The sequence below is a fragment of the Oryx dammah genome, unplaced genomic scaffold (genome assembly GCF_014754425.2).
Source record: "Oryx dammah isolate SB20612 unplaced genomic scaffold, SCBI_Odam_1.1 HiC_scaffold_7, whole genome shotgun sequence".
In the NCBI taxonomy this organism is placed as follows: Eukaryota; Metazoa; Chordata; class Mammalia; order Artiodactyla; family Bovidae; genus Oryx; species Oryx dammah.
Window position 1 is genome coordinate 18,812,781 of NW_024070191.1, and position 20,570 is coordinate 18,833,350.

Here is a 20,570-nt window from a genome sequence, read left to right on the forward strand (position 1 = left end):
AGATCACATTGTTGTTTTCAGCTGGGGGGGTTCTACTGTCTGCTAGGCACCTAGGACCTCTGAGAGAGAGGATCTGGGGCAGGAAGAACATGGAAGTGGCTGGTAAGTGTGTTTTATGAGGAGAGAACCTATTGGGCAACCCCTTTATAAAGTTAACAAAGGTGAGTAGGACTAAACCCTTTGAAGGTTTCCAGTTTCTAATGTTTCCACCCTTGGAAAAACTACTAAAGCAATCCTTGCTCATCTTTATTCCTCAAGTTGATTATCCATCGCTTGAAAGATGACATTCTGTATTGTTATTCTGATTTGATGGGACCCAAATCACCCTTCTGGATTCTAAAATTCACGTAACAGTGTAGAAGGACTGGGCAGCTGTTTAAAAATCAACACAAACACGAGGAAGCAGATTCTGATGTACTCTTGAAAACAACAAAAGGGGAGATGTAAAGGTATGAGGGAATCTGAGGTCACATGGGAATAAATTATTGACAAGTTTTAACACTGCTTTAAAAATGGAAATACCCCTTGAAACTTGGGGAATCAGTTTTTTAAAGTTGTTTTTCTTCCTAATAAAACCATGCAGAAGTGAGAAACTCTAAAGTGGCTTAGGCATTTCTTTCCACTCTCCCGTGGGTCACTAATTAAAATAAAGTGGAAGACTTATTTCAAGTTTTGGATGTTCTTTTAAGATCAGAATGAAAGATTGCTGCTTTTCCCTGTAAAGACTCCTGGAATTTTATCTCTAGCACTAACATTTTTCTTTTATAATTATAACATAAATATGTCCCCTCTCTGTCCAGACTTTTTAAATTGTAATGCCAAGAAAAACTTTATATTAAAAGTTATGTTTTCCCACTTTTTTGCGTTCCAGTTTATAAGATAAGATCTGTTTAGGAACTAGGGTTGCTTTTATAGCTTTCTAATTAAGGAAGGAAAAAAAAAAAAAAACCTTGCTGTAAAATCTCTAATACTTTGTTTTACAGATATGGCAACCTAGATGGTGATCCCAGAGAAATTTCTCCAGTTATTGACCAGTTCCTTGAGTGCGTCTGGCAGTTAATGGAACAGTTTCCCTGTGCCTTTGAGTTCAATGAGAGGTTTTTGATTCACATTCAACATCACATCTATTCCTGCCAGTTTGGGAACTTCCTATGTAATAGCCAGAAGGAGAGACAAGAACTCAAGTAAGTGTTTTGGTGTTTAATTTTTATCTAAAGATTTTGTGACTGAGAGTTTCAGATGGTCTTTCATAATTTTGAAGACTGTTTTAGTTACACATCTTCACTGACAGTAACGATTTTCCTGACATCACTTTAGAAGTTTAAGGCCATCAGCTGACAAAGACAGGCACAAGTCCATTTTGCCTAGTTCCTGCCTAATGTCCACAGGTAGATAGGTAAACTTCACATACTGATATGGAAAGGAAGCTTCTTGGAAGTCAGGGAAAGTGATTTTTGCATTGAAAAGGAAAAAGTCACACAGCTTTGGCGGATATATTCTCATAATAGTTGCAAATACAGCAGTCCCTCCTTATCCATGGTTCCACTTACCACAATTTCAGTTATCTGAGGCCAACTGTGGTCCAAGATTAGATGGAAGATTCCAGAAAAAAATGATTCATAAGTTTTAGATTGTGGGCCTTTCTGAGTAGCATAATGAAATCTCTCACTCTCCCACTCCATCCTGCCTGGGATCACCTGTTACTTAGCTGTCTCAGTTATCACAATGCTTGTGTTCCAGTAACCCCCGTTTTACTTAATAATAAAGTTCAAGAGTAGCGATGCTAGCAATTCACATTTTCTTATTATGCTTAATTTATAAATGAAACTTTATGATAGGCATGTATGTATAGGAAAACACGGTATATACAGGGTTCACTACTATCCATAATTTCAGGCAACTACTTGGAGTCTTGGAACAAATACCCCATGGATAAGGGTGTACTACTAGACTGCTTTAATTGAGAGGGGAAAAAATAGATGAAATGTGGACTTTTGAAAAAGTCAAAAGCTTAACAGCAAAGTGACTTAAGAACTGTAAATGAAAGAACATTTTTGAAATTTTTATAAAACAAATTAATGTGGTATATAGAATATCAGATTTAATTTTGCAAATGATCAGTTCAAATAAAACTTACTCCAGTTTTATCCTGAGTGGAAAGAACATGACTTTTTCTAGTAGATACAATTCCTGATAAAAATGGTACATCCTGTAAGCTCATCTGTTTTCTTAGGTATTTTGTGATTTGTTGTGCTAGATTAGGAAAAGGGACAAATGTCATAGGAATACAGTGATGATTAAATGAGAGAAAATATGTGAAGCATTTAAGTAGTACCGCAAACAATAATAATCCAGTGACTATTTGGGGGAAAATTTCAACAAAACGCATGTGGTTTACACTCGGAGGGATGGAACATCTTAAGGCAAGATGTCCCCAGAGAGCAGGGGAGTTGTGACTCCCACAAGTGTTCTTGCTGCACCATGAAGACACGAAAGACTGTTAGTGTCCCTGCTAGAGAACAGGGACCCTGATATAGCAAGTTTTGATTCCTTTCCAGCTTTAATATGTCTACTCTTTCTAAGAACCAAGGGAAGTCATTTTAAGGCTTATTTTCTTTATAACAGAATTCAAGAAAGAACATACTCTTTATGGGCTCACCTGTGGAAAAATCGGGTCGACTACTTGAATCCTCTGTTTAGAGCTGATCACAGTCAGACCCGGGGTGTCCTTCATCTCCCCACAGCACCGTGCAACTTCATGTACAAGTACGTAAGCCTCTGGGACCTCACTGGGTGTGGTTGTGCCTTAGATTCTGGCACTGTTTACCACATGGAGGCTGAAGGGTATGTAACACTGAGCTCCAAGGCATTTTTGCCTGTTACCTGTCCCTCTCTTTCCCCTCTAAATACGGAATTCTCTTTAGAAGTTGATGTTTTGTAGTAATGATATCCTAAGAATGTAAGTTTCACTTGTATTTAAAAGTGAAAGGAGAGGGAAGAAGGACTGAATAAACCAAGTGCCTGAGAAGTTAAGTGTGGAGTCACAGTTAGTGGTCATGACACAGCTTACCTTCTTTTGCTGCTGAATCAAATGGAACTATTGCCCTGTGGAAATAAATTCTAGATTGTCTATACTGGGATGGGAGAGCCTGGTGGTACCCAACAGATGCTACTAGGTCTGTAGGCTCTCTTTTATCCTTGGGTTTTTTCCTCTGGTCTTGTATAATACAGAAGGGTGACTCAGAGGTCAGGAAAAAGACAAAATTACACAGAAATCACCAAGAAACCACATTCCTTCTCCCTCCCTACCTCAATATACCCTTTAATAGCTTTTCGTCTCTAGAACTTTCATTTTCATTGGGTTGGCCAAGAGGTTCGTTCTGTATCAATAAACCGAAACGAACTTTTTGGCCAACCCAATAATGACTTCAATCCAGTTATTTCCCCAGAATTCTATAGAATAATATTAATTCTGTCACACTGAAAAAAAATGCCTCATGGTTTGTGTGAACTGGCAGTTTTGAGACCTGTTGAGATACATACCCTGCAGTCAAGTGTACTGCAACTAATTTGTTAGCTCTAGCCACTCAACACGTACATTACTGAGGCTCAAGCACTGTTCTAGGCACTGTGGATAAATCAATGAATGACGCCAAGTCCCTGCCCTAGTTTTCTGAGTAAATCTACAGGTATCCTTATGATGATGCTATTCACAGGCATACTTCTGAAATAATGTGGGTTTGGTTCCTGGCCACTGTGATAGTGAACACTGCAATAAACTGAGTCACAATTTTTTAGTTTCCTAGTGCATATAAAAATTCTATTCACACTACACTGTAGTCAGTTAAATGTGTAATAGTATTATGTCTAAAAAACAATCTAACAACGTTAGATACCTTAATTTAAAAATACATTATTGTTTAAAAAAATGCTAACCTAATGCTAGCCTTCAGTGAGTAGTACTAGTAGTAACATCAAAGATCACTGATAACCATAAAAAAAAGAAAAATCTTGAAATATTCTGAGAATTACCAAAATGTGACACAGAGACACAAAGTGAGAAATGCTGTTAGAAAAACTGTGCTGATAGACTTGCCACAGACCTTCACTCTGTAAAAATGCAATCTCTGCAAAGCACAGTAAAACAAGGTACACCTGTATTTTTATTTGCATTCCAGTATGCTTTACTGTATAGGATAAAAACGGGAGGATTTGTTGCAAATGTAAGTAATCCTAGTGGCTGTCATTTAAAAAACCTCAAATTTAAAAGATTTCTTTGTGGCTGAAAGATTCTAAATGGTGATATAAACACTAATTTTCCAAGTTGACTTCCTAACTAAGTCATCTTCTTAAGCCAAAAAACAAAAAAAAAAGAAAATGGTAACATGTACTATTACAATCTATTTTAGAAAAATATATTATGTGCCTTTTAATTCAGTACCATCTATTCAAGTAGATTCTTCATGAATTTACTCTCCCCAAAAGAAGTTGACTGATTCAAGAAAATGAAAACATTAACATGAAATTATTACCTCAGTGAGTGGCTTTTTTGACCCTGTACTTTGCATTTGGTTGTTACTAGGACTATGGTTTGAAAGATACCTTGGAAGATTCAAGAATGTGAATGTACAGACTGACACGGTTTCATGAAGCTCTGCTGTCCCCCGCAGGTTTTGGAATGGAATGTATAATCGCTTTGAGAAGGGACTGCAGCCTCGACAGTCAGTCACAGATTACCTCATGGCCGTGAAGGAGGAGACTCAGCAGCTGGAGGAAGAACTCGAGGCCCTGGAAGAAGTAAGATAGTCGCTCTTGCTCACCTTTTTTGCTGATGATTGCGGCTCTGGGAAAAGCCTCTCGTGGCTCAGGATGTGTGAAATGCAGCAACACAGCCATTTCATATTTTTGTGCTCAGTTGCATCCAATTCTTTGCAACCCCATGGACTAGTCTGCCAGGCTCCTCTGTCCATGGAATTTCCCAGGCAAGAATACTGGAGTGGGTTGCCATTTCCTCCACGGGATCTTCCCGACCTAAGGGTCGAACCTGCATCTGTTTGTGTCTCCTACATTGGCAGGTGGATTCTTTACCACTGTGCTACCTGGAAAGTCCTTTCATATTTTTAGCCAGAAGGTAACCTGAAACACAATCCTACCAGGTGAACAGTCAAATCATCAAAGCCCAGATATACACGGTTGATATATTTCAGACATCTGGTTTGGCTCACTTCCATAGTTTGCTTTGGGGATGATGAAGATCTTAGGAAACGAGATAGTGGTGAATGGTTGCATAACCTTGTGAATATACTTAAAAAAAAAAACAAGAAAAAAAAAAAACCCTGAACTGTACACTTTAAGAGAGTGAGATACTTCTATCTTAATTTTAAAAATTAGATAATAACCTTATTCCTGATTTTTTTTTAAATGTACTTTCAGTTCACAGGATGAAAATCACTATGTAAAACCATACGGGTACAGAAAGAAGGATGACTGCTTTTTGCCAGGTGCTTTACCTAGGCTGTGTTTTCTGCCTTTTTTATAGAGTGCCATCCTTACATTAGGAAGAGAGTGAGCCTCACAGAATCTAATTATTTTGTCCAGAGTCATAAAGTCTAGCTTTGAAACCAAGTCCATCTAAATCCCATTTTCTTAACATTTCACCCAGCCGGGAGATAACACTAAAAGGCAGGCACATACCAAAAAAGATACATTCTTTATGACTGTTCCCTGAAACTGTGGTTTCTTTTCTAGAGGCTGGAAAAAATTCAGAAAGTGCAGTTAAATCGCACTAAGGTGAGGAGTAAGCAGAGTGAACCCAGCAAACACTCAGGATTTTCTACCTCAGACAACAGCGCAGCCAACACCCCTCAGGATTACAGCGGCAATGTGAAGTCCTTCCCGTCCAGGAGCCCTTCCCAGGGTGATGAGGACTCTGCTCTGATCCTCACTCAAGACAATCTGAAAAGTTCAGACCCAGACCTGTCTGCCAACAGTGACCAAGAGTCGGGGGTGGAGGATCTCAGCTGCCGCTCCCCCAGTGGTGGGGAGTGTGTGCCGAGCGAGGACAGTGGCAAGGACCGGGATTCCGATGAAGCCGTGTTTCTCACCGCCTGAGGATCCCCCACCATGGAGTTCTCAAGTAAAGGACACACAAGGAACACTTTCCAAAAATAAGGGAACAGTGCAATCTCAAATAAAAACAGCCCAAGAAATGGTACCGGTCATCGAAAATTTTAAATGGCAGTGACGAAAAGGAAAAGCGTCCAACTTTGAGTTCCTTTAGGTGTTGATGAACAGGAAACAGCCATTTCTTTTATCAAGCAAATGTAAGGAGAATTGTTCCCCATTCTAGACTATGGAGGTTTTACTCACTACAGAGCAATGACCTCCGCCATCACCCGAGGTTATCAATTCACATCTTCCTTGCCTGCAGCTGCTCAAAGTGCCCTGACCACGTTCCTTCACACTCATCTTCAGTCTTTCCTTTTAGTTCATTTCCAGATGAATATTTTTTTCCTCAAATATTTGACACTTCATTCCTTCTTGACTCTGTTATCAGGATTTTTGTTAATAGATATATTTCTGTAACAGATGAGCTTTGTAATTCTGCTTAAGCTTAGTGTTCAGATTTAATGATCACTTTTAACTTTTCCTTAGAGATAATGTATTTTGAATTGTTATAATAGTTTTGTTGCCTTTCCCTGGAATTTGATAGTTCTCCTATTTAAAAAATGCTAAAACTTACCACACACTTTTCTCTAATACCAGTCTAATACCCAATAAAGCAGAAACAACATTTATGCTCTAGTTCTTAAATATGATTTTTGATCACATTAGCTTCTTAAAAAAACCACCTTTTATTACTGGTTCCAGAAACTACGAAGACAAGCAGGTCAGCCCCAAGCCTGATTCCAGAAGTGTAACTGTATAAAGGTACAGGGTACCACTTCAATGAAGGAAGCAGCTCACTGAAGAACCAGAGAACACTGTTGTCATGTCTACTTAACCAGTGGAATATGTTTTGTCATTTGTCACTTCGTTAAGTTGTGTCAACATGGTTAAGTCAACACTCTACCTGTGGAACCCATGCAGTAGTCTCAACCATTGGCTCTGTTCATCTGCAGGGTTGCATTGGCGGTGCAGTCTGAGCAGGGAGTCTGACAGGGAGCAGGTCTGCCTCGCTGGGGCTGCCATGGGGGAGCTTTGCTGGCTCTGGAATCTGGTCTGTCCCCACCCAGGCACAAGAGCTAAGCCTCCGCCTTTCCTGCTGCAGATTGTGGCTTCTGACCCCTCCTGACCCGAAAGCCTGTTGAGAACTTGGGAGGTGCCTGAAATGGGCTTTTGCAGTCTTTCCCAGGTGGAAGCCAGAGCCCCACTCACTGGGAAGCATGGCTCCCAGCCCCATCAGACAGGAAAGGCCTGGCACCGCACACCCCAGCAAATCTTGAGCGGAGAAGCGGGTGGGCAGAGCTGACTGTCCTGAGAGCAAAACAAACCACTCTGAGTGGCCAGGAACTGGGGGGTACAGGTCAGTGTGAGACCACAGACATAGCATTAGTGATTTTCAAGCTGCTTCTCCTGTGCTTGGGCAGGAAAATTGATCTGCAGCTGCACTTACTGCTGCAAACAGCCATCAGCCTCTGCCCCAACCAAGGAGCTTTCCCAGAAGTGGGAAGCCGCACAACCCATCCGACAGCCCCGCTGACCGCAGCAGCTGAACAGAGCACAGCCCATGGCCTAACCTGTCTGCAGAGTGAAACTGGTCGCCAACACCTTCCATGGACATTCCTGCCTGACTCAGGTCCCCAAACGATGAGCTGTGCAGGCCCTGCATCCCATCCTGCTGCCCCACTTAATGCTGAGTACAGCGTCCAGTCCCAATTGGGACTGGACCCACCAGTCCACACAATCCACCACAGCCTCAACCTGAGTGGGTGGGGAACCAAGCCAGCTGTCCTACCCAGCTGTCTCAGCCAGTGACCCTCCACTCTGCTTCAGGGCTCAAACAGATGCCTCACCCAAAAAGAGACCACCTAAATACATAAAGCAAAATCCAGCAGAGCTAAAAGGAGAAATAACGGGGACTTTACCACTCCACTCTATAGACAATGGATAGATCATCCAAAGAGAATCATAAGGAAACAGGAAATCTGAACCAAATGTATACTAATATCTCACTCTGGATGATACATTTTTAAACTGGATTAAAGATAAATAATACAATTAAAAGTGGGCAAAAGACTTAGACATTTTTTCAAAGAAGATATATGAAAGAGTCAACAGGTACATGAAAAGATGCTTAACATCACTATCTTTAGGGAAATGCAAATCAAAACCAAACCTCACGTCTGGCAGGATGGCCAACATTGAAAAGACAAATGATATGAAATGTTGGTGATAATGTGAATTAAAGAGAACGCTTGTGTACTGTTGATGGGATCATAAAGAGGTAAAGTCACTATGGAAAACAGTACGGTGGACCCTCAAAAAACTAAAAATACAACCATTGTATGATCCAGCATACAGATCCACTTCTGGGAATACATACAAAGAAAATGAAAGCATTAACTTGAAAAGATATCCATACCCCTTCATGCTCACAGCAGCACTGTTTTAAAATGGCCAAGACATGGAAACAACCAGTTAACTGTCCACCAACAGATGAATGAAGAAAGAAGCACACACATCACAGAATACTATTCAGACATAAAATGAGAAAATGCTGCCTTTTGCAACAATATGAATGGACCTTGAAGGAATTATGCTAAGTGAAATAAATCAGAGAAAAACAAATACTATATGATTTCACTTATATGTGTACTCTTAAAAAAAAAACAAACCCAAACCACCAAAGTTACAGAAAAAGATCAGATTTGTGTTTAACCCAGCATGAGGGTTGGGGCAGTGGGTGGTTGGGGAATTGGAGAAAGGTGGTCAAGAGTAGTAACTTTCTGTATTAGTGAATACCTTATTAAAGATTCTTAGGATATAGTCGTAATGGCTTTTATATTTTTATAACTCCATACCACTCTGGAAGTTGATTATCAACTCTTAGAAACTTCTTTGTCTAGTATTAAGGATGAGAATTTAATTTCTTCCATCTGGCAGTATACATCTACAAAAATAAATAACAAATTAAAAAAAAATGACATAGTAACTATACCAAACAGAACTATGTATTTATTTGAAAAGCAAATAATATAAATATTTGATATGTTAAAATTTAGTTCTTTAATATGGTATCTTTCATATCAGACACCAACTTTTTTCCAGTCCCCACCATTTTACAAAACATTATAATTTCAGCATATGTTCATTTAGATTACTTACTAGAAGTTAACCTAACATTGAAATGTATCTTTTTTTTTTTAAAGGTTCTATTTATTGCATATTAAGACGTTATTGTGTGGCATGGAGCCTTAGAAGAGCATGGCCAATCCAATTAGATTAAAATCTCTAACAGTAAATTCTCATTTTAAATCAAACATCAATCAGAAAGTTTTTCTTTAGAGCAATTGGTTTAAACCAATGTAAAACTGACTCAAGACAGATTACTTCCCTGCTGGTAATATTTAGAGCTCAAGTGATTTATTATTTAGTGATTTTCAGGAAAATTTAATGATATGAAGTAGGTAAGCATTTTGATCATGACTCTACAATCAGCAAAGGAACTTTTTTAGAGTAAAGGAACATAAAAACAAGGAAAACCCTGGTGTGAGGTTTCTATTCTTTAGGGGCACAAGATTAGTTTACTTGCTTTCCCTAAAAATAATCTGAGCTGTCCTTTAATTTAAACATATATGAATTATGATCACACTTACCTGTCAGATGATCTCTATTCCAATATAAATTTCCTACTATAGATTATTCCTAGAAAATCTTTCAACTTTGAAACATTATGTCTGGCATGTATCACATTTGTTTAGAAAACTATTTGAGATATCAGTCTTTCAAGTCCTATCTATGACAAACCCCTAACTCTGCATAATCTAATAACTCCTAAGCTTTTCTCTGCTATTCTGATTTCCATCTAGTCCTGTAATACGTGTTAGAGGAAAATCACAATCTCTGCTTTGACAGATACTTTTTCTCCTTCTGGCACTGCTTCTCCAATATGGCCAATTTTAAGAAAACAATACTAGTACTATAGAAAAGTCACTTAAGTTTTTATTGTAAAACCAAAATTCATACATATTCAAATGTAGACTAATTTCCATCCTGGATGATGTCTATGACCTAATATCTGATCTATTAAAAGCAGATGATGATTAGAGTCCTCTTTTTAATGACTAGGTTATAAGGAGGTTACCTAATTTTAGAAGAAACCAAGGTATGTTAACTGGTATAGAATGAAACTGGAATAGTTCAAGTTTAAAAAAATAAGACATTGAGATGAATTACTTATGTGATTATGTAGAAGATATTTACTATGTATGAAAGTAACTTTTTTGGGTAGAGAGGAAGGTGGATAAGTACATAAACACCTAGGCCATGTTTGAGTCATCATTGGATAGTATTTCCACAGTGCCTCACTCTTAGAGGGCTTAATAAAATTAATAAATCAAATGAATTAATGGTTGTGGTCTGCTGGGCTCTTGTTCTGAGCTCTGTCTGGTTTCTAAGAAAGCTTCCCAATTGCTTCCAAAAGACTAGGATAATCATGTCCTCCACTGTGGTGACTGCTGGGAAAACTGAAGCTTATGTGGCCAGTGCAGTAAGGAAAGGTTTCTCAATACCCAGAAGACTGCAACAAATCTGAAACACTTACCTCAGTTATGTACTATATGTCTGGAATAATAATCATAACTTCCTTGTCAGGTCATTTTGAAGATTAAATGGCATGCTCTTAGCATAGTACCAGGAAGATAGGTTAAAAAAATTAATTTCTTTACTCAAATTATATCTTTATAGTCCATGTGAATACGTGTCCTCCCTTAAACACAGACTAAGTATTAAGCATTTTTCAAGTCTCAGAAAATATTTTTCCTAAACTGTTGCCAGAAATAGGTATAGAAAGAAGAATGAAGAAAAAAACCTGTACTGTATGCTAGGATTTGGAATGGCAATCATACTGAAGTTTAAATGAAAATAGGCATTAGGATGCTACTTTATCAAGCCTTGGAAATCTAGTTCAAGATTTTCTATTAATTGGCTTTCACGGCTATCCATAAAATATGTTCATTCTGTAATGAACTATAAAGGCAAACTGTTTAACATATACAAGGTTAAAGTGAAAATCAAATTAAAAACTAGACTGCCTAAAAATTAAATATTAGTTTTATTTATTATTAAAGCTTTCATAAGAGAAAAGCTAACACAGTAAAGGTCAGAAAATTTCACTGACTTTTTTGTGTTCTTTACTATTTATTAACAAAATATTGTTTTAAACTTCAGAATTCAGACAGAATATCCTCATCTAACCACAAACTCACCAGATACTTATATTTAAAAAGCTAGCATGAAAGTTTATGTTGGACTAGTTTAAATGAAAGGCAATTTTTCTATTAGGTAAAATATTTATTTACATGTATTGCCTTTTAAATGCATCTTTAAAAAATAAGACCGTATATAAAAACAGCTGGTTTATCCTTTTGATTTATTCTGTGTATTAAAAATTACTTGAGACAGCACATTGGCAGGTTTGGTGTTTCCAGACACTGTGAATATTTAAAAACAAATTATTTTTCAAAGTTTTATCATCCAGAAAGAAAGAGAAAAAATAAGAATCTTTCTATAGTTGAAACAGTGATTTTCTAAAAAGGGTTGAGAGGAAAAAAAGTCTAAGCAAACTATCCTTGATAAAGAAATGAGGCAGTTTCAAATTAAAAATACAAATTTAAATGAAGTAATTTTATAAAATATTGAGAGTAGCTAAAATTACATGCACAGGTATTTAATCAATAATAGAGGAACAGCCGTAGAACTTAAATATGATAGAATTTATCAACAATAAATAAACATTTTTAGTGCAAATAGTGCAGAAAAAATTTTCAAAGCAAAGATCATAGCAATCATTCTAATCTGTACAAAATCAGTCCCAGTTCTGTATACAACCTATATAATACATCTAGGAATTCAGCCATTGTGATGAAATGCCAATTTGAAAATCATAAATATAAATGTGCTTAGTTTTGTGTCCCATTCCTCTCTTTGAAGTTCATGTTTTCAGGAAAATCTGAAAAGAAAAGAAAATCAAAAACCTAAGATTTACTTTAAGATGATAAGATTTCATAAGAAGATAACCTGACAATGAGGGAAAAGAGGTGGGAAAGGATTCTAGCATGCATGGATCAACAGAGAATAACTCACTGCCCACTTCTCAACCTTGAGATATGTATACTTTATATTAAAAATCAACACACCCTCAGAGATTAACAATCTGAGTTGTAAAATAAAACAATGCAATGTTGCTACTAATGTTAAGGACAGCTAAATTGAGAAAAGGGGCAGGTAAGTTTGAGCTGGAGATGAGAAATGCCTGTCACCTCCCTCCCTGTAGCCGGCTCCCTTTTAAAGGAAACTCCCACGCTTTCTTCTCAACATCTGCTCCATCAGCCTAGCAAAGCAGACAAGACCACACGACACCAGTCTCTAGGTAAAATCGTGAGGTCAGGACGGACACCATCTACGCGGGGCCAGTCTCTTTCCTTGATTTGTTGTGAGACCCTGCTCAGTCTCCCCCGGCTGCTTGGACTGTCAGATCAGGCCTGTGGGCAGCAGTGGCTGAACCACGTGCAAGTGCAGCAAAGAAAGGCTCTCTTTGAAGAGCCAGTGAGAAGGCACACGAGAGCAAGAGACAGAAAAGGGGAGGAAAGCAGAAATGAAGAGCTGCTTTCGTTACGGGTGGCCTCATGCTTTCACTCCCAGGAGACTGACGTGTAAGCGCTTTCCTACATTTGGGCTGTTTTCCTGCATTATCCAGGAACACAAGCTTTTACTTAAACTTGTTGAGGTTGGGCTAGTCTTTGCAACCAAATCCAGTCCTCAAACAAGACAGAGAGAAAAATGAAGAATGTCTTGAGATCAGATGAGAGCATGAACAAAGACATGATGGTAGAAAAAAGAACATGACAGAAGAGAACACAGGAGAGGCGAATGGATGATCTAAAATGTCAGCCAGCTTATAGAAGGCTTAAAACCAGAGAGAGAAACGTGGCATTTATCATCTCCAGGGTTCTTTAAAGGTCCTAGAGCAGAGATGTTATCACAGAGTGGTATTTTAGGAGGATTATTTTGTCAGTGCTCTGCACAAAGGAAAAACCCTGAAGTCAGAGGACTGATCAGAAACTTACTGGAATAGATGGAAAAGAGACAGATTGGAAGTTCACTTTTAAAAGGAAAAAAATGACAGACTACTGAGAAATAAGTCAACTTAAGTGTTATGGTATATGCCCCACACCAGCTGAGAGAAAGGAACTTAAATTCTACATATGTAGCTATCAAATACTGAAAACAAAACTCATTTAAGCAAATATCATACTGAGAAAACATGCAAACAATATATACTGGCCATATGCTTAGGTGTATAACATCATGCTTAATAATACAAAGTATTCTACATGTTATATAGCATGGTAGCTGTAATGATAGTATTATGCTTAAAGCTGGCTGAACAAGCACTGGTAAGAACATTTCATTAAAGAGAGCCATGCAATAGCCTCAAGACACAATCCTTCCAGAATACAATTTACCTATAGTGGAGCATGAAACTGGCTGTGCATTGCTATCACTTGTTGAAGTTTCTCTTCCTTGGCTCTTCTACAGTGGCAAATCTAGAAGATAAATTATTTAAATACCAGTCACTTCTTCAATAATCTTCCTACAACTAGCTACATTTTGACAGAATTCTAAGTAAGACTCTTTTAATTCGTTGACATTAAATTGTGGATGTATAAGGTGGCACTGCAGATGGTGACTGCAGCCATGAAATTAAAAGACGCTTGCTCCTTGGAAGAAAAGTTATGATCAACCTAGACAGCATATTGAAAAGCAGAGACATTACTTTGCCAACAAAGGTCCGTCTAGTCAAAGCTATGGTTTTTCCAGTGGTCATGTATGGATGTGAGAGTTGGACTGTGAAGAAAGCTGAGCGCTGAAGAATTGATGCTTTTGAACTGTGGTGTTGGAGAAGACTCTTGAGAGTCCCTTGGACTGCAAGGAGATTCAACCAGTCCATTCTGAAGGAGATCAGCCCTGGGATTTCTTTGGAAGGAATGATGCTGAAGCTGAAACTCCAGTACTTTGGCCACCTCATGCGAAGAGTTGACTCATTGGAAAAGACTCTGATGCTGGGAGGGATTAGGGGCAGGAGGAGAAGGGGACGACCGAGGATGAGATGGCTGGATGGCATCATGGACTCGATGGACGTGAGTCTGAGTGAACTCCGGGAGTTGGTGATGGACAGGGAGGCCTGGCGTGCTGCGATTCATGGGAGTTGGACACGACTGAGCGACTGAACTGAACTGAAGGTGGCACAGAATTTAAGAATCAAAAAAAAAAAAAAATTGTTTGGAAGATAATTTTTGTCTGTAATCCTGTAGAATGTAAAACACACTCTGATCCTTTATCCCAGTTCTGATTATATAATTTCAAATATCTGTGTTTTAAAAATATGAAAATAAATCCTACTGTTGTTACCCTGGAAGCTTAACAAATAAAAACCTCAAAATACAGTTAATAGTACCAAAAAAAAAAAAAAAAAAAAAAAAGGACTAGAAATGAATGCCTCATAAAAGCTATAGTCAATAATGTCCCTGAACTTTAATTTCCTCTTGTGGAAAACGGGAATAATAAAATCAGTAACACTTAATTGTATAAAGGTTATAAATAACTGTGACGTTTCAGAGAAATTAGGTAAATACATAGGACTTATCAAAGGATAAGATACTGCTAAGCAGACTTCAAAATATTTTCTTTAAATATAATTTAAATATTGGAACAGAAACTATCCCCAGAATGTTCTCAAGTAATATTAAAACAAAAAAATAAAAAATCTCCATAGGGAATTCCCTGGTGGTCTAGTGGGAAGGACTTGGCATTTTCATGGCAGTGGCCTGGGTTCAATCCCTGACTGCAGAATGAAGATCCCACAAGCCATCCAGTGTGGACAATAAACAAACAAAAAAAATCTTTTTAAGTTATTCTCCTAAATTTTAAACAGCTTATGAAACAGGTTATTCAGGAGTATATCCCAACTATTAAGACTTAGACTCGAGATCTACACAAAAGCATTATATAATTAGAAAATAAAATTAAGGAAAAAAATTCTCTAAAGTTCAAAGCAAATGAAAATAAATGAACCTGATTTTTTTCCCCTAGGTTATATTGTCATCCAAAAAAGCTTCATTAAAGACTTTAAAAAATAGTATTTGCCTATTAAGACTAGAGCAGACTGAAGCTGTCACTTCTGAAACAGAACTGTTACGTGATGTACATGCTTGCGTGCTCACAACAAGCAGGTTTAAAGTGACAGCGGCAAGCTGCTATCATTCTCAGAGGCGCTTCAGTTTCCTCTCATGGCACTCAAAACTTCAGCTCAGTCATGTGCTAAGATCTTTTTTTTACTCATGAATATACATAAAGTAATTTGATATTACGCGGTCACTTGTCCTCAACCGAAGAATATTACATACTGTTCTCTTTTCCATGAAGCTACTGAGAAAATCATCTATATCCGTTTTTCCCTCCAAGAAATCTTCTGCAATATTATCAGATTCTTCCTCAGCTTCATGTGCAGCTACTTTTAATCTTGCCTGTAGAGCACTTGCACTACAGCTCTGAAAAAGAAAATCGAGAAAGAAAATCATTAATTTCTAATGCTCTGAAAAACTCCTTAGTGGGAAGGAAAATGGGGTAGAAGTTAAATAGCAGTGATATTGGGGCATCACTGTCTCACTCCTAACATTAAAATGATCCTGGAAATGTTGTCATTAACTGTGATGTTTGCTTTTGGTTTCTAGCATTCTTTATTAAATTAAGGAATTAATTTATTAAGTTTGTCTAAGGAATGATACTGATTATTGGGAAAAGCCTCTTCATCTAGTAAGCTCTAAAGTGCCTCCAAAAGATCTTCTGGCTAAGAGAGGGGAGGACTCCTTACGTGCGATTCCTGACTCTGACACTTTCCATTTGTATGACCTCAGGGATGTTATTTAATATCCACGTGCCTCAGTTTCCTCATCTGTAAAATGGAAAAATAGTAACAATACCTACCCTCATAGGTTTTTGTGTGGAATGATGGGCAACATATGCAATGAGCTTAGTGCAATGCAAAAGATATAACAATTGCACAGTGTCAGCAACTGGTTGGATCAAGTAATCTTAAAAATCTCTCATATTACCCTCTGATTCCAGTGCTCCTTAAGGCAATGAAATTATACTCCAGGACAAAGGTCTAGAGTACTATATGCCTTTTAATAGCCAACCAGGAACATAATAGCCAAAGATACATCAATAAACAAAGATAAATCTTCCCTTGCAAAAACTGAGATAGGCCAGAACATCCCAAAGACTTTAGTACAAATGGAGGAAGACCACGTGGGAAAGAAAGCAAGGAGACAGTACAGAAGACACAGAGAATGAACTTAGTTACTAGGCAGGAAGGATGAGGGAAAGCAATAGGTAGGAAGTTTGAGATCAACATGTATACGCTGCTGTATTTAAAATGGCTAACCAACAAGGACCTGCTATATATAGCACATGGAAAACTCTGCTCAATGTTACATGGCAGCATGGACGGGAGAGGAGTTTTTGGGGAGAATGGATACATGTGTATGTACAGCTGAGTCCCTTTGGTGTTCACCTGAAACTATCACAACATTGTTAATCAGCTATACCCCAATACAAAATAAAAAGTTAAAAAGAACAATCATATTATATGAAATCTTTTATAAATTTATATTCTCTTTACCATTTTTTTTTGGTGCTGTTGTTTTATTTCTAGTTTATGTTTTACTACATTGGCTTCACTTCCTAGAATTCCTGATTTTAAAGGAAACAGAATATTGTTAGTTATGATGTGGGTTGTTGATATATGAAGATTATGTCCTATTTAATTTTTAAAATGATTTCCAAGGGTTAATTTTATAAAAAGCTTTCATTTTTCACATTAACTGGATTTCTAGTATAAAGTTATTATTTGTGGTGATTTATACTTTATACTTTCCATGTGTTATATTTTCTAATTTGCCAACTTCTTAAGATAGCTGTATACAGGCTTGCAAGTGAGTCTAAAATTAAATTTTTTCTTTTTAACTTTTATTAGAAGAGTTAAACTGGCTTTATAATAACTCTCCCAGAACAGTTATTTATGGGGCTTTTTATATTTTTCTGTTTTGGAACCAAATGCTCTTGCATGAGCACAAATGACTGATAATGGCTCATAAAACTGAGAGCTGTTCATCTGGATAACTCAAGGCTGTTTATCATGCCTTATAAACTCAAATGCCTAATAAGTGCTTTCTGATAATAATACATTTAAGAATGTGGCTCATGCATATTAAGAGTAAAACTTCTAGTCCACTTCCAGCTTAGCCATGGCAGCTGACTCTACCACTAACCCATTGTAGCTGCTTCCTCTAGAGCTTGTGGACAAGTGGATAGGATCAAGAATTCATATTGAGATGAAGAGTGATGAGGAGACTGTGGGCATATTTCTGGGATTTGGTGACTTTGTCAATATGGTACTGGAAGATGTCACTGAATCTGAAATCATACCAGAAGGAAGAAGAATTACTAAATTAGATCAAGTTTTGCTAAATGGAAATAATATACCAATGCTGGTTCCTGGAGGACAAGGACCTGAAATATGAATGATTTCCTTGCCTTATGCTAGATTCTGTTTTATCTTATAATGACAACAAAAAAATTTTTTTTAGCCTTTTAATGTTTGTATTCTGTGAAGTTTCCCATTAAAGGGAAATGCTTTGACAATGCATTGTAAATGCCCATTTTTGTAAGTTAATCAAAATTATATTGGTAAAAGAACAGTTTGTTCTTTGAAGACAAAAAAAACATGTTTTTGTTAATTGTAAAAAAAAAAAAAGAAAAGAATAAAAATTCTTATGGTAAAAGAAAACAGCTCAACAATCTTACCTCACTAAGTTCATGCTGCCTTTGCATCTTCTTTTCAAAAGTTGATTTCATTTGTGTAAGTAATTCATACTAAAAGAGAAAATTAAAATGCTGTTTCATTCTACTTTAAAATTATATGGACTTCTTAAAAATGATAACTAACTCGTACCTTATCTAAAACAGTTTGCCTTTTGGCTTCCAAGCTGGGCTCCAAAAGGAGATTCTTTCCTGTAAGATAAATTCTAGTTTATTTCTAGATAAAGACCACATTTTTCTTGGGAAATTTAAAAAGTAAAGAAAGACATACTTGCTAGTTCCTCAATACTTTTTACTAAGTCATCCTTGTCAGTAATAATTTGTTTTAGTTGAGGCAAAGTCACAAACTGCTCTAGCAATACATCCTCTTGCTCATTCATATCTGTAAGCTGTGACACACTAGAAACAAAACAGAAGAAAATATGTTAATGAATGAGTTACCTAGTTTTTCTCCATGACAATAAATATCCAGTTTTCCAGCTTTATTCAGCTGACAGAGTTCTACATAATCTTTGACATGTATTTTTATATATACACAGAAGAAGGCAAACTGTAACCTTAAAAGCAAATAAAACACCAAACACAATGGAACAAAAAGTAGTCTAAACACAGTATCAAGACAATTTAGCTAATAGGCATGTGGCTATCACAATAACTGATATAGGTATGTGTTTATGTACATGTATTCATAAAAATGTTTTTCCAAAACAATGGTGGAAGGGTAATCCCAAAACAAAAATCAATACCCAGAGTGTAAGAGGGAATTGGAAGGATGGGGTATGGAGCAAGCTAAAGCTTTTGAGTGTCTTTCAGTTTTGACTAGAGATGCACACAAAAGCATTATATAATTAAAAAATAAACTTAAACAAGGAAAAAAAAGTATCTGAAATTCAAAGCAAGAGGAAATAAAAATGAACCTGTTTCTTTTCCTAAGTTATATTGTCATCCAAAAAAAAGTTTCATTGAAAAGCCTTTAAAAAATAGTATTTGGCTGTACATCTCTGATGAAATACATCCTAAAGACAAATGAATTGTAAAAAAAAAAAAAAAAGAAATAAAAACTTATTCTGCTTTCAATAACTGTTATTGATACTGTTAACTTATTGGAATTGTTATTTTGAGAAAGAATAAGTTCCCTTCAGAAAAATGGTTGACTTTAGGTCAGGGAAAAATACTGTTCATGATGAACCCATGACATCTTTGTTTTGCCAAAGTTCCCTACTGACTAAAGATGGAACTGTTTAAAAAAAAAAAAAAAGAAAGAAAAAAAAGATAGTAATGGACTGAAACACTTCAAATATTTTTAAAAGTTTTATGAGTTTAATTCTGACCTATACCCACACTTCCTGAAAAAAGCTGGAGGAAGGTTAGCAAAGAGGTTCACCTTTTCGTATTGACATTTTCATAATAATTTTTTTGAAAAATGAAGAAAGGAAAGAGAGAATCCTTTATAACATGGCAACAATAATAATACCTATTTTCTGGGGTGGCTGCAAGCATAACACTGCATGCAACTGCTTTATAACATGTATGTGGTATTTGTTAACTTCATTGATTAACATTATTAGCACAAAATAATAAGTCACTATTTTGTAAAATGATTGCAAAACACTGGGTCAAACAAAGTTAAACTTTCTTTAACTAGAGGATTTCTCATGAGTATTTGGCTGTATATCCATGGTGGAATATATACTCAAGACAAGAACAACTGCAAACATTTTAAATAGCATTCAGTAGCCTCATTGATAACAGCCTCACGACTACTGTAAACCTTCAACAGTGGTATAAAGAATGCAACTTCACAAGCTTGAGTGGCCACAAAACATTTTTTTCATGGAGCCTCTTAGGGAAACAGTGTCTCATGAAAAATGATACCTAAACTTGAATATTCAACTTTTCTGCCATAAATCTGAATAAAATATGGCTTTGTAAAAACACTTTCCTATTACTTTATGAGAACTTTAATGTATTCAGAAATAGTTTTCACAGGAAGGTAAGCCACACAAGAGAAAGGACATCATTATCCTGGTAACTATTATAGCATCCCCAGCATCTAGAGAAATTCCTGGATACAGACTAGAAAGTCAGTAAATATGAACTGCAAGACATACCACAGATTCATAGAACTTTCCACTTCCCACTAAGATATAGAAACAGTGAAGACATGAAAATGATATGTGCATTTACAAATTAAATAGACAACAAACGCCAATGTTACTGTCCAAGTTTTTTTACCTTAGTTCTGAGAGTTCTGGAAATGTATCAGGAATATCGGGCATCTTGTAACCAAAACCATTCTGGCTTATCTAAAGAGAGATTGAAATAGTGCTAACTTTTAGCCATCTTTTTGACTATAAAAATAACTTTTAATGTACTGCATCCAATAACTATTTTCATTATTACACATCCTCTTGGCACTCCACACTGTCCTTACCCTCCCATTCTTTTTTCACTCCGTCTTTCTC

General features: G+C 36.8%; 3 protein-coding genes across 3 annotated transcripts in view; 2 read left to right on the forward strand and 1 right to left on the reverse strand.

The window, feature by feature from the left end:
• The window catches only part of MTMR7 (myotubularin related protein 7), a 107,155-nt gene extending 98,365 nt beyond the window's left edge, over window positions 1–8,790 (forward strand). The window contains exons 11-14 of the mRNA XM_040243153.1: window positions 984–1,184; window positions 2,626–2,766; window positions 4,671–4,797; window positions 5,749–8,790. Of these exons, the coding sequence (XP_040099087.1) occupies window positions 984–1,184; window positions 2,626–2,766; window positions 4,671–4,797; window positions 5,749–6,111 (832 nt within the window). The 3' untranslated portion in view covers window positions 6,112–8,790. The remainder of the gene's footprint in view (window positions 1–983; window positions 1,185–2,625; window positions 2,767–4,670; window positions 4,798–5,748) is intronic.
• A 1,352-nt stretch (window positions 8,791–10,142) lies between these two features.
• The window catches only part of VPS37A (VPS37A subunit of ESCRT-I), a 38,584-nt gene continuing 28,156 nt past the window's right edge, over window positions 10,143–20,570 (reverse strand). The window contains exons 6-12 of the mRNA XM_040243154.1: window positions 20,341–20,411; window positions 18,377–18,504; window positions 18,239–18,297; window positions 18,091–18,159; window positions 15,630–15,773; window positions 13,689–13,769; window positions 10,143–12,172 (exon numbers count right to left, since the gene is read on the reverse strand). Coding sequence (XP_040099088.1) covers window positions 13,689–13,769; window positions 15,630–15,773; window positions 18,091–18,159; window positions 18,239–18,297; window positions 18,377–18,504; window positions 20,341–20,411 — 552 coding nt within the window. The 3' untranslated portion in view covers window positions 10,143–12,172. The remainder of the gene's footprint in view (window positions 12,173–13,688; window positions 13,770–15,629; window positions 15,774–18,090; window positions 18,160–18,238; window positions 18,298–18,376; window positions 18,505–20,340; window positions 20,412–20,570) is intronic.
• LOC120865783 (U6 snRNA-associated Sm-like protein LSm5) lies at window positions 17,517–17,901 on the forward strand. Its single transcript, XM_040243157.1, has one exon. It carries the CDS (start codon window positions 17,619–17,621, stop codon window positions 17,805–17,807), a length of 189 nt encoding a protein of 62 aa, XP_040099091.1. The 5' UTR covers window positions 17,517–17,618; the 3' UTR covers window positions 17,808–17,901.